The 13,888-nt window shown below is 40.0% G+C and overlaps 2 protein-coding genes across 2 annotated transcripts in view; both read right to left on the reverse strand.

Moving 5' to 3' along the window:
- Positions 1–13,888, reverse strand: part of LOC145444867 (dihydropyrimidinase-like) — a 177,442-nt gene that overhangs the window by 142,063 nt on the left and 21,491 nt on the right. The window lies entirely within an intron of this gene.
- LOC145444868 (solute carrier family 22 member 15-like) lies at positions 4,998–13,086 on the reverse strand. The gene is made up of 12 exons (XM_080322911.1): positions 12,933–13,086; positions 11,918–12,031; positions 11,209–11,341; positions 10,659–10,823; positions 9,338–9,467; positions 9,137–9,249; positions 8,279–8,396; positions 8,018–8,158; positions 7,092–7,177; positions 6,801–7,021; positions 5,908–6,081; positions 4,998–5,408 (listed from the first exon to the last, which is right to left on the reverse strand). Exons 1-12 carry the CDS (start codon positions 13,014–13,016, stop codon positions 5,346–5,348), a joined length of 1,542 nt encoding a protein of 513 aa, XP_080179037.1. The 5' UTR covers positions 13,017–13,086; the 3' UTR covers positions 4,998–5,345.

The raw sequence follows: 13,888 nt of genomic DNA on the forward strand, positions 1-13,888 counted from the left end.
TAGTCAACGAAAAGTACACTGCGAACCTGCGACCTCCCGACCTGCTCAACCTTTGGGCTCAACATATGAATCCATACATTCGCAGGCCGCACTCCAAAACGCAATATTTTTATTTAATTATATTGCGACCTAGGAAACATGGAGATAATATATAAGTATATTTAAAACAAGCTAAATATACGCGTCAGAAATATTCACAAGATCTTATAGGCTGATTTTGTCAAAATTAGCGATGAAAGTCGCTTGTGCCGATTCTTGCCACAGGATGGAAATTTGAATCTATGGGAATCTATGATCTGTTAATATATATGTGCTAATTCTACTTTTACTTTACCTCCAGGACACACAATGCTGACAACATCATACCCATGTTACCTTTAAATACGTTCCTACAATTATAATGAAAATATAAATATAAAATACTTCTACTGTAACTGACGGCTGTGTCGTGCCTGGAGCAATAGGTAGCTGAACTGGCGACTTGCTGTCTTTAGGTTGGGGACTTCTTAACTCAAAGTTCACTCGGTGGGGATGTATTGCAGAAGATAAGTACAGTACGTCAGGTTCGTAGATGAATCTCAAGTCTCGAGGGGAGATAAAACGTTGGTTTTGGTTTTTATACCAAAAAAAACCTAACAATGTATGTAATTGTAAAGCGTGAGCCAATAAGAAAACAGGCTTGAAAAGTTCTAGCGATACGAAAAAAGTAGGAATATCTAGCTATAGAACTTATGTTTGGCGTAACAATGGTGACTAAGCTTGCGCAACACTAGAAGAGATAGTGGAGTTCTAATAGTTGTAATAAACTCATAACAGAGACATAGCATTAAAAGGACCAGCGGTCTGCTACACTACACATATTGAGGACGAATCTACCTAACACACGCGCGAATCGGTTTTTCCAAGCAGCAGCACTAAAAGTAATAAACTTTCTGGAGTTTCCAATTCAAAATCACGTTCGCGCACCGAATTGATTATGTCATTTCTGTTTGGACTTTCTATGATGTTTAGCAAGTGAAACCTTTAAAAATGCGTGGCCCTTGAGGTCAGGCTATTGCGGTAGCAACAAAAATATGAAATCATATAGTAAGACAATAACTTATCACTTTCATGGTGAAATATATTTAGTAAAAGTTTAGTCAAGTCACCGCAATAATTAGATTTTTACTGCGCGTTTTATTAATGCTTTCTTCAGATATCGAGAATCGCCCAAAACAGTGTCACAGACCGTAGCGAGTGGCGCAGTTGGATAAACACTCTAGTCACGACCTCGGTGGCTGATGGTTCGAGTCTCGGCTCTGCCATGTTTCTATGTGTCGGAGGTTTATCTGGGGTCCTCGTCGCCGATCCCGCTGTAATATAGCGCATTGACAAGCCTAGACGAAGAGAGAGCCGAACTCATGAAAGGAGACAGCAAATGAGCCGAAAAAAGACCCAAGTTCAAGAAGACATGCCATTATGAAATGTATGAAATTTACTGTGTGGGCGCAAATAACCACGATGTTGCAAGCGCCAATTATATCCGTAGATTACCCCCCCCCCCTGCGCTAGCCATGTGCTAGCCAGCTCGCATTCTAGACGGAAATTTATTGCTAATGCTTTCCTGTCTAGTTACTAGCCCGATTCCTGGATCTAGTGATATTTGCACACATTCCAGCCAGTGACAGACTGACGGCCCTATATTAGCTTCAGGTGAGTATGAATCCAGGTTAGAAACCACATTTGATACACGATTTGAAATTATATCGTACGGGTACGTGTGTTGCCACCGACATCGGCTGTCATAGTAAACCTTATTGTTGCACAACCACGCCAATTCAGCCGTAACGCTATTCTATTTCCCAACAATGACAACCGTAGGTGGTTAAGTAGCAGTGTTGGGATGACTCGAGTCAGACTCGAGTCACCTTTTTTGTATGACTTGACTTGACTCGAGTCACTTTGCTAAAATGACTTGACTTGACTTGACTCGGCGTATCATAAATGTGGATTGACTCGTGACTCGGACCAAAATTCACGAGTCAATTTCAAGTCATCAAGTGATCGGTGACGATCACTGTATCTTGCATGTTCGGATGATTCGTCAAACGCTGGCGTAACCCGTGAGAGCGACCAATCATTCAATGATCGTACGTTTTACTGAGTCTAGATTATTCTCTCACAAATATATTGACCACAAACGAAGCGATCGAACGAAGCTTACGTTGTCGTAAGTAGTTTGATACCAAAATATCTCTTTCTGTTCTCTGTTCTTACCTTAACCGAATCTTTTGTTTCATTTTGAAATTGAAATCGAATATAGTTCTTATACTCCTCGCAGAAACGAATTGTATCATATCAATATGTATGAATGGGTAATGTCTTGCATCTTATCAATTCGTTTCTTTATTCTTTATTTTGGCTGAGAGAGAGAGATATGATATTCTTTTTCGCCTGCACCATCGAGATGCTTTGACGAAGGAGTTGCTATACGGCCATGAGGTCGACTTGACTCGTGACTTGACTTGACTCGACTAGACTCGAGTCTCCTCCAAAAATCGAGTGACTTGACTTGACTCGAGTCACCTTCGAAAATCGATTGACCTGACTTGACTCGAGTCAAAATGTGCAATGACTCGAAATGACTCGTGACTCGAAGTTAGGGACTTGATCCCAACACTGTTAAGTAGTCATCGTTAGGAGTAGGCCTACTCAAGCAGAAGTGGAAGTAACGTCTTAATTTTCTAAAATTAAAAGTAGCGACTTCCAAGTAATCGAAAAGTATGTAGTCCAGTATAAAGGCTATTTGCCTGAAAACCAAATAGTAGAAGTAGACTAAACTCATAATCAATCAAAGGCTCCAAGAGCCGCAGTTTGCCCACCCTGTATAGCCTATAGCAGTGTTGGGATCAAGTCACTACCTTCCAGTAACAAGTCATTGCACATATTGACTCGAGTCAAGTCAAGTCAATAGATTTCCGAAGGTGACTCGAGACAAGTCAAGTCACTCGATTTTTGGAGGTGACTCGAGTCAAGTCAAGTCACGAATCAAGTCACAATTCAAGTCAAGTTGCCTTTTCGAAGTATGAGGTATGATTACGTCATTGTATTTGCCAGCTGATGAAAATACAGATTGAGTGGTCATTGATTTTGCACCGATGAACGAATACAGAGTTCTTAAATATAGGCTACACAACAAGAAGGCGTTTGTATCACTCATATATACGAAGAACCATTACATTACGTAAGTAATTGCATAGCCTCAGTTTGTAGGCCTACTTACCAGCCAGAATAGGGAATATTGAACGATTTGATAAGATGCAATACATTACCCAACTACATATTCATGCGATACAATTCGGACCTGCATCAATGTTTGACGAGTAGTAAACTATATTCGAATTCAATTTAAATAAAACAAGAGGTTTGGTTGAGATAAAAACAGAGAACAGAGATAGATATTTGCTATTTGCTTTACTACTGTAAGGCAGGGTTGTAATGACTCGAGTCATGACTCGACTAGAGTCAGACTCGAGTCACGATTTTCGGATGACTCGACTCGACTCGAGTCATTTTCTCAAAATACGGAAATGACTCGTCTCGACAGATTGACTCGACTTGGACTCGAGTCATTGCGCATGACTCGAAGCAAGTCATTGACTCGAGATTCAGACGGCGAAGACCGACATTTCATTGTAATTTCGAAGCCAGCACACTATTGGGATTTCGTTTGTTGGTACTGATGCTTGAAAATGCGACCAGAAACTGCTAAAAGTGAGGAAAATTGATATATTATAAATGCGAACCATTCAATATCACCAAACAGAGTTAAAAAAGTGGGTTTAGGAAGACATTAACTGGAAACCGAGCAGTCAACACAATGACTTGGACTCGGACTCGAGTCATAATACCGTGACTCGGACTCGATCCTCTGTTCGCTGACTTGGACTCGGACTTGACTCGGTGGTAATTGAAAATGACTCGACTTGACTCGAGTCAAAAATATAAAAGTGAGATTGACTTGTGACTCGGAACCTTGTGACTTGCTGGTTACAACCCTGCTGTAAGGTCCGATCACTTCGATTGTGGTCAATTTATTGTGAGAGAACAATGTAGGCTCAGTAAAACGCGCGATCATTGAATGATTGGTCGCTCTCACGGGTTACACCAGCGTTTCGCGAACAATTCGAACAGTGATTTTTATCGACACCGATTACTAGATGACTTGAAATTGACTCGTGAATTTTGGTCCGAGTCACGAGTCAATCCACATTTCTGATACACCGAGTCAAGTCAAGTCATTTTTGCAAAGTGACTCGAGTCAAGTCATGCGAAAAAGGTGACTCGAGCCAAGTCAAGTCATGACTCGAGTCATCCCAACACTGGCCTATAGTGTACGTCTGGTAGCTCACCATCGGTATCGGTAAGTTACCGGTAAATTAAAAGCTGACGGCTACTGTGGGCATTTGCGAAAACGTAATAACCTATAGAATAAACGTATGTTTTTTTGAGAATCCCGAACTCCTAACCATAAATTTCGGACGAGTATCTTAACGCCCAAGCTCGGACGAATCGTCATATGTGGCTACTCGGTATAAGACACAGGTACGTGTTCGACGAAATCTTCTTAAATCACTGTCACACAAACATATATCTAACAAAAAGCCACAGCCCCCTCGCATAGAAGTTCGATATATTTGCCGCGCTCGCTAACGGTGGACGTCATATCTCTCAGGTCGGGAGGGGGTGGGTATAAACTGTGTAATCTTTTTCTTGACTTGAATCGTTTGAGTTTCTCTAGGAAAGGAAGGTTATGTGACCGTTCTCTTATCATGTTCTTATCCGTCCTCGGATTTATTCAGAGGAACCAATTGGTGGCCATAATCCACAACTGGACTAATTTCTTACACGGCTTCAGAGTTATGTACTGTCGTCGTGCAAATTCCAAAATCTGTCGACATCAGCAAAACGTGAAAATCAACTAAACTTCATGATTTATGAACAATTGAACGCACACATAGTATATTGTACAATGTACATTATATATTTTCATATACATATATTATTGCACATGCAATACTTGACAACTTATTTCATATCTTACAATAAAAATAGACATCGGCTAGGCACATAATTGTATATCATAAGTTGATATTCCACGTAGTATTAGTGCTACCAAAAAGTGCGAAATGTTGAGTATCATATTTCACTTACAAATAGGACATCCTACATTCTAAAAAACTCTATTTGCAGACACATATATTCTGAGCAAAAAGACACATAATATTGGTGCAAAGCATACTACAAAAAGGCCGCTGCACAATATATATAGATCGGAATGAACATAAATCATTATAGCAGTGCTGTTAAACCCACGGTTGAGATTTCACATCAGTCGTATCATCTTCAGCGGGCATTAATGGAAGTTCCTAAATTGAAAATTACATAGCTTCACATGATATATGGCATGAAACCGACACTCCCGACACTATCACAGACCCAATGGAATGGGATATGACATAGAACTCAAAATTAATGAAACGGTATAGGAGAAAGGTATTAATTTTGCCTTGTACCATATTGAACTGGCCCCACTTGGACAGTGAACTAGAACCCCCTGTTATAGCAACGGGCTGGGATGTGTGACTACCGAACAAGAGTCAGAGACTATTAGAAATTTGAATTACATGACAGAGACGGTCAGTGTTTCAATATCATCACATTTTAATTTGTAAATAAGCTACAGTATACGATATTATAAGTCAGGGTGCTCCTCCCCCATCAAAATGTAAATGTCATATTTGGGAAGTAGGCTATAGTGTAACTAAAGTGATCAAGTTGCCAATGCCGAAAAGACGGGAATCTGATTTTTTTCGACATCACATAGGCAAAAATGCCACACCGAGAAAATTAAACACTTCTTCATACCTCAACACCATTCTTTAATTTCCTATAACGAGTCTCGCTTTTATGCGAATCGATATCGGCGATCGTATCAGGCAGAGGTTGATTTAGAGTCTCGGGCAGAAGAACGATTGAGCCGGCCGCAAATACGGATAGAGCGCCGTACAGCAGATAAGGCGTGGCTGCACTGAAGAGCGTCTGAAAAGAAATATGAGGATTGGATAGCACAGGATCTGACTTCACGATGCACACATTGGCGCAGTCAGTCAGTCAGATAGCTATCGTTACTTGAATTGCTCAATAAATTCATCTACTAAAACAGTTTTATTGATAGACTGGAAACAGCATCAGGTTCATACAATTGCTGGTGCTGGGTTTTAGTGAATTTGAAAAGTACAGAACTCTTATGAACAGCCGCCAGTTAGGATCTAATCCTACCCAATTAGTAGCTGATGGTACTTCACTTGTTATTTACACTCAAATTCTGCCACGAGTAGCACAGTACTGCTTCACACTACTGCAGAATACAAAAATCAGAACTGGTTAAAGTATTTAGCATTAGTAATCAAGCAGAAGTAGAAGTAGTTCATAAATTTCTACTCAAATACAGGTTAAAGTCACGTTTCCAAAAATTGTCAAAACTACTTCAATTGGAAAAAAAAGGATTCAAAAGTAAGGTTCACAGTTCACATAATTTTGGCAGTCGATCTAAATGGCAAGATGCATCTTCGAAAATATTGCGATGGCATATCACATGGTTCTTAAAATGATGTCACACATAAAAGTGATGAAAACCCTTTAAGTAGAAGCAGTGTAAAAACATTGCCTTTGAGTGTTAGCGCAAGGAGGACACACCTCGTAGTTAAGTACCGTACTTCGTTATTGACCAACTATAAAAGCAGAAGGAAAAAACTCACAAATCCACTATTCACCGACGCATGTGACGGATCCCCTTGCAGCATATGCACGTAAGGCGATAAAATCCCTCCGACCCTGGCCGACATAGACGACGAGCCCATACCGACGTTTCGCACCACAGTGGGAAACAGCTCAGACGCGTAAATGTAAATCAAGCAGAACGCCGCCGATATTCCGCCTTTGCCGCCGAGAGCCAGAGCAGTTCTGGCCACCGTTTTCACTGCGGAGGAGAGAGCCATGGGTACATTTAAATTGTTTGGTATCATCGGGGCACGCATGCAAAAAGGTACCGGATGGATCGTGCAGGAACATGATGGAGAAGCACGAGACGCCGACAAAAGCTAGGAACGCGATGAGTGTCCTACGTCGACCAGCCCTATGCAAAACCCAAATGCGGTAATAACGAAAGACCGAACAGCACTGGTTGGTATAACGATGCTGATGCATGTAAGAAAAAGAGAGATGTATTTTGTCAACAGATAAGTGAAAACAAACGAGCAGTAAATTTTCAGTACAAAACACCAATTGATCGCTATCGACTGTTACCAGCAATTTGATCATGATCCTTGTGCTAACCGGAATACTTTGTTGTTCAAACACCACAAGGTCATGAAATGATATATGAACTTCAGAGAATTTGATGAATACAGTGTATACGAAATACAGAGAGGCAAAATTTTATATAACAAGAAAAGTTTTTTAGAGGTACAGATCTTCAATGTACAATTGGATGGTATATTCATATTGAAATGAACCCGAATATTTTCGGCTGACACTCGTCAGGGGTAATCGTCTACTAGTTGCTGGCGATTACCCCTGACAAGTGTCAGCCGAAAACATTTGGGTTCATTCGATATGAATATACCATTCAATTGCACATTGAAGTTCTGTTCTGTGGCCATGACCACATCTGCTTTGCGAAACAACTTATTTGAGCGCTTTTAGATCTGCATTTTCACTTCTAGTTTAATTAGTTTTACATGTCTTGGGGCAATTACTGCAACTACTTGTAATTAGATGGAAATTTACTACGTTACATTTACTTTTACTTGAGTATCAACAATGAAGACCATGACAGATACATTTAACAATGGTAATGGATTCCGGTCACAAGCATGCACTTTCTGTCAAGTAATCCAATCGATAAGATATCAAAAATGATAATTTTTTATCAAAACACCAATTCGACATTCAACCGTTACCGTCAGTCACTTACCATGGCCGATTGAGTAGAACAGCGCAAGCTATATTTCCCGGTATTTCAACCAGACCAGACAAGGCAACGCTTACGTAAATGCTTTCTGCCAAGTCCTTGGCAGCCAGGGTAAGTCCGTAATAAGAAAAGCTACATACGAACCTAAAAGAAAAGTAAACCGCCTTCAGAAAAACACGAACATGATCCAAAAACAACCATGTAACACATAAAATATAGAAATTGGTATATTTCATTCGAGAGACATAGAAATATATCATTTACCACGTGTAAGCCATGACCAGGGTACGCTTCGCAATGCTCCGAGTTGAAAACAAGCTTAAAACTGAGTACTGCTTCTTGCTCGAGTGCGAGTCACTTTTGCTCTTCTGCAAGACAATCTCTGAAACACAATCATTCAAAGATTTCGAGACATCCAGTTTGAAATGATCGGAGCATATGACCCTATAGGAAACAGAAGCTACAGGCAAATCATAAAGCTATTGATTAGAATGCAAAACAATGGTGGTAATCGACGGGGTCTCGATTTATTACACTTGATACCATGCTAGGTCGCGCAGGATCTAAAATTACAGCCGAGGACAAATATCTCACCAGGCAAAAACAAAATACAACCTGTTTGTCGTGTTCCCATGTCATCATTGTCATCTGGGGCTGGTTTTTACAATATACAAGCACATGCCCATTTAGAACTTATACTTGTGGCTTGATAGTGCAATGGCAACGTACGACGTACAGGGTTGTAACCAAGTCACGAGGTTCCGAGTCACATGCCAATTTGACTTTTACAGTTTTGAGTCAAGTTGAGTCATTTTAAATTCACCGCCGAGTCATGTCAGAGACAGGGAGCAACCGGTCGAGTCCGAGTCAATGCACAAATCCACTCGAGTCAAGTTGGGTCAACGAAAAATTGCGAAACGAGTCATTACAAACCTGAGAACGTGCACTCATGCAAGATATCGAGTAGCCTACATTTTATATTTATCTTGGATAGGTAGAGGTGAGCAAGTCCATTACCCGCTGATTCATATATGCTCAAGGTTCATTCCTTTGTATTTGAAATTTTATCAATTTGCGGAAAAGGTTGCTACAGCTGCAACGGACCGTGACAAGTCTACATACTTGAGATATCAGGTGTGGATATTCCGTTCTTTCTTGCTAGATGGCGTAAAACCTCTTCCGCTTCAGCTGTCATGTTTTGCGAATACAGCCACCGAGGCGACTCCGGGACGGCCCTACGAGATTGAAAACAGTAGGTAGCCTATCACTCGCGGCAGCTAAATTCTATTGAGAAATCTCTTTTCTCGAAGCATTTGAACTTACCAGTAAGGGAGTAGAAAAATGATCCCGGGCACCGATGTGGCCACACACAACCCCCTCCAGTTCGTGAAAATGCTCGCTAACAAAGCCAGAATCATGAGGCCGACAGAGAATAGAAGCTGAATAAAACTACCTGAAAAAGAATTAGGAAATTATGAGCAAACGCTATTTATAATACACAATGCCATCATTACTAAAAAATCTATTGACAAACAGCCATACGAGATCAACAACAAACAATATATCCCACAAATTTAAGCGAAGACACGTGAGTTAAACCAAACGTTAAACATTGCTATGGTAGGCCTATGTGATCATGCAACCGTATAAAACATATTATTTGAATTTTTTTTAATAATAAAGGACTGTATGGTATGACAAACGTTATTACTAGGGCAAGTTTCGGCAACTTTTGCAATTTTTTTTACAGCTTCCGGCAGCTTCCTAAATACTCGAAAGTTATGCAGAATGCTGTTTTAAGCTGCTTGAAGGAATCTTATAGTGCAACTTTTTGCAACTTTTGTCCACTTTTTTTCATGCAACTTTTTCGATTTTTCATGAAAGTTTATTTGATTTTCCATGCAACCAACTTACTGGAAATATTTGGCAGTATATTTAAAAAGATTTTGGGAATTTTGAGAATTTTGGTTGAAATACACCGCCAAATTCAACTGAAATACCGTAAATCAGCACTGAAGTAACGCTCTAACGGGTATTTTGGGAGCTGAGCCGGGAAGTTTACCGTTTTTTTTAGTCAACCAAAGGAGACTGTATTTTGGGAGTGGAACTGGGAAGTCAATTTTTTTTTTAGTCAACCGACCCGAAATGTGGTCTTTTAATGCAACTTTTGTGAAAGAATAAATGCAACTTTTTACTGCAACTTTTGTGAAAAATAAATGCAACTTTCCATGGATTTAACTGCAACAACAAACTTGCCCTAGTTATTACGTATGCGAAATTTAAAAAAAAAGATCAGATTAAAGCAGGGGTCTCATACACACAAACATTTTGTGCGGCCCGCTTCAAAAAACAGATATAATAAAATACTTAAAAATGCGAATTTTTGTGCCAAGCGTGACGTGCTACACAGTAAATCAGATTTCCACGATAGGTATGTAATGTCATTCTGCAAGGTCACGTCTACTTAGGCCTACTTGGACAGACATTGAATAACCCTATCATGATGCTGCTGCCCACGGCGTCATTAAAAACGACGAAAATTGGTATGCAAGCAAATTTGAGTTTGAGACCCCTGGATTAGACGATATACCACACCAAGCAGCACAACGCGTAACATTTACAACCGTCACGACGGCATACACACCGGTGATTGGCCATACGGAGGATCCAACTAGTTCCTGCGCCAGAACGAACCCGACCAAAACAACGCCTCCTTGAAAAAAGCCGGCCAGAAATCGCAGCGCACAAAATATCCTCCAGTCACTTGAAAATGTCGCCAGGAACGAGACAAAGAGGAGAAGACCCAATGCTGGAAAAAGATTTTGCTTAGAACTATGACAGGCGCTTTAAATTACAGCAATGCAACCGTTAAGCATAGTCTGGACGTGAATCGACAGTGCAACACAGTACATTGTCCAATTCAATATTCAATTCTACATTCCTGAGCAAGCTAAGTTGTTCATTGCATGCCTTACTAGCATGCGTGATCTTATGTGACGAATTTGAATAGATATAAAGTAAACGTTGCTGCTCGATTGCAATATTCGATGATGATTTCTTAGTCTGATAATTTTTATGGGACCAGTGAATTCAGGGTTGAGATCATCAAAATTATTCGAATCAATACGAGACTTGTATCATTCTGCTGAAAGTAGCAATTTCCTTGCTACACAGGCATGAAAATACTGGCGTACCTTTGAAATATATCGGTTTTCTCCCATATTTGTCTGATAGCTGACCGATGAGTATGTTGCCTAGTAAGACTCCAAACATAAACATGGCCTGAATGGTGCTGACGATGTACTCTCTGTCGCCACGAAGATTCCACTGAAACACAAGAGCATTACATGGTACAGTATATAAAGATCCTGTATTTACTATTCAATGTAGATATTTCGGTATCACAGCACAAAGTGAAGATGTATTTTCACTTTCCGAAAACAATGGGATACATGTAAATCAGAAATTTGTAGACAACACATCGGAAGAAACACAAAATGTGACAAGTCGCCCCACTATTTTTTCACGTTGCAGAAAAGTGAAACATTTTTAGAATACAGTTTTGGCCCTGACATGCAGTGAGTGAGTCTTTCATCTTGTACTGTGTGTCGGGTTGCCATATCAGATCATACCTCAGTGATAGGCATCATGATATATCTGGATTAATATCTGCATTAATACGGACTTGAGATTAGCAATGGTTGTTTTACTTTATACCGCTAGGGGCTGGTTTTGTGCATACTGCCAGCCTGGATCGAAACCTAAGCCTCTGGTTTGCAAGAAAAGACACATAGCCTAACCAACGAGTGATAGAGGCCACGACATTAAAAGGTAGGCTGCTGAAAAATTGCGACTAGTTTTATCGTCATACTAATTATAAAAGAAATGCAATTTTATCCATACCTCGTCAACGATAGTGTACTTTCCAACTGGTATGCGCTTCCCGCCTTTTCCAATGGTTAACGGAGTGTTCTCCCCAGCAAACACCATCAAAACCATTTGGAAAGCCATGACTACCTAGAAATAGTATATCATCAATCAACTCAACATTTCTCCACCAAGTTACTACAGTATAATTTCCTTAATTCTTTTTCAAGTTAACGCATATAAAATTAGGATTATTAGTGACAACAAATCCTAGCAGAATTTCAATTTTTAATGAAATTTTCATTCCAGCAGCCAGAGTGGAATTGGTGGCAACGTCACACAGAACTTTCTGTTTAATTACTCAATTATTCTATGCAGAAAAGGTCTCATCACACAGGATTTATTTCAAAAAATGAACCGAGATTCGATAGGGGTCCAGCAGTATAAACAGACAATACAATATAATATTGCAGCGTCATTTGATATGAATAATCAAATGATGTTCATCAAATGCTCTGTGATCTGCAAATATAAAATGAATCCTACTGCGCAGAGTTGTTAGAGGCTTGGTGCCAGTACTGCATTACAAATCTTAGTAGCAATAAAATAAATGGGCTATTGAAAATCTCGTCAGGTGATAATATGGGTAGATTTATTGATTCCTGTGAAGTCATGAACTAAATAGACAACCAAATTGCTCCACTACATGTATGTCTACAGATCAACAGATGTAATAGTGAGTTATCAGACAGAGGTGGCCAGTAATGAAGTAATTCTACTTTTCAAAGAACTCCAAGTAGGTTTTATCCACTAATTGCACTGCTTATTCAAGTGCGTGTGTTTTTAGACTATAGTATACTCCCACTTCTATATACTAGACAGTTCTGTTTTCTAGGCAGATTTTCGCCTAGAATACTTGGTCTCATACTGACTTGGAAATCTCTATTTCTACTTCTACTTGTACAGTTGTACTCGAGTACAAATTTACGACGTTGCTTCAAATCAAAATGAGCGATATTTCAAATTGGTAAAATAGTAAGATATAACGTACAGAACTGAGGGATATGCTCAGGAACAGTAAGAGTTGATATCTGCCACATGCTCCCACAATTCTGAAGCCCTCTTCCACATCCATCCCGATCTTATTCGCAGCGATACGCCGACCCAGCCAACAATAATATACCGTGGGAAAATGACAGAAATAAATAGAATGGTGGCTGCGTGGCCTGTCAATCATTCACGACTCAGTAAGAATGTTTAACTGATTGATTCTGATATTTGATTCGTAATGTATAAACATAAACTTGACTGGATATGACGATGTGACCTGTCTCACCTCATTTTGTCGCTTGCGTATTATATTCTCCGCATTACTTTTCATTCAGCTTGCATGTCTCTTCTTTACTTCGCCTAGGCTAAGGTGGGTGTCTGATCCAAGGCTACTCCAAGTTGTTTCGACACCTTGCTATCTTTTCATTGTATCGCAGTCTTGTGATGTTTTGAAACGATGAAAATATTATTAAACCTGATTGATTATTAAACCTAAATTGCTATGATCAAGGTGTCGTTGTCTCATATATGCCTCTCCCCCATTTGTTCTCGGCTATTTCATAGCAATAACTCTCGCAAATACCGTACGAGGCACCGTGACCTCTTAATCTGTGTGTTTATTATAATGAGGCATTATATATTTTTGTCCTTGACTTTTTTGCGGTATATAAACTGACTCATGATATACACACACTTGATCTGTACACAATGTGCATAATATGTCGCTTGACATGGACGGTGCAGCAATAGCCTTGTGAGGCTTTCGCAGCCCCTCCACAGCCCCCATGTTATGCTATCCCAGAAACGCTGCGCGCCAAGCGGGGAAGCCACAGATACCAGTTTTGCTAATCAGGTCTTTTGTCTTACCCGGCTGGGGGCTGAACCCATATACCCATGGTGGACCAGCTTCAACAAAATTGTTCGGTTCCGTGTCGAGCTTCAACAGCGATACCAGAT

This window comes from Botryllus schlosseri, chromosome 8 (genome assembly GCF_051294905.1).
Source record: "Botryllus schlosseri isolate E-star chromosome 8, Bs_hap1, whole genome shotgun sequence".
NCBI classification, from domain to species: domain Eukaryota; kingdom Metazoa; phylum Chordata; class Ascidiacea; order Stolidobranchia; family Styelidae; genus Botryllus; species Botryllus schlosseri.

Coding starts and splice junctions, on each gene's coding strand:
- LOC145444868 (XM_080322911.1), bottom strand. CDS start 13,016: ATGGATGTGGAAGAGGGCTTCAGAATTGTGGGAGCATGTGGCAGATAT. Junction 8,159..8,278: donor CTGGTCATGGCTTACACGTG/GTAAATGATATA, acceptor CTTTTCTTTTAG/GTTCGTATGTAGCTTTTCTT. Junction 7,178..8,017: donor GTTCTACTCAATCGGCCATG/GTAAGTGACTGA, acceptor GGTTTTGCATAG/GGCTGGTCGACGTAGGACAC.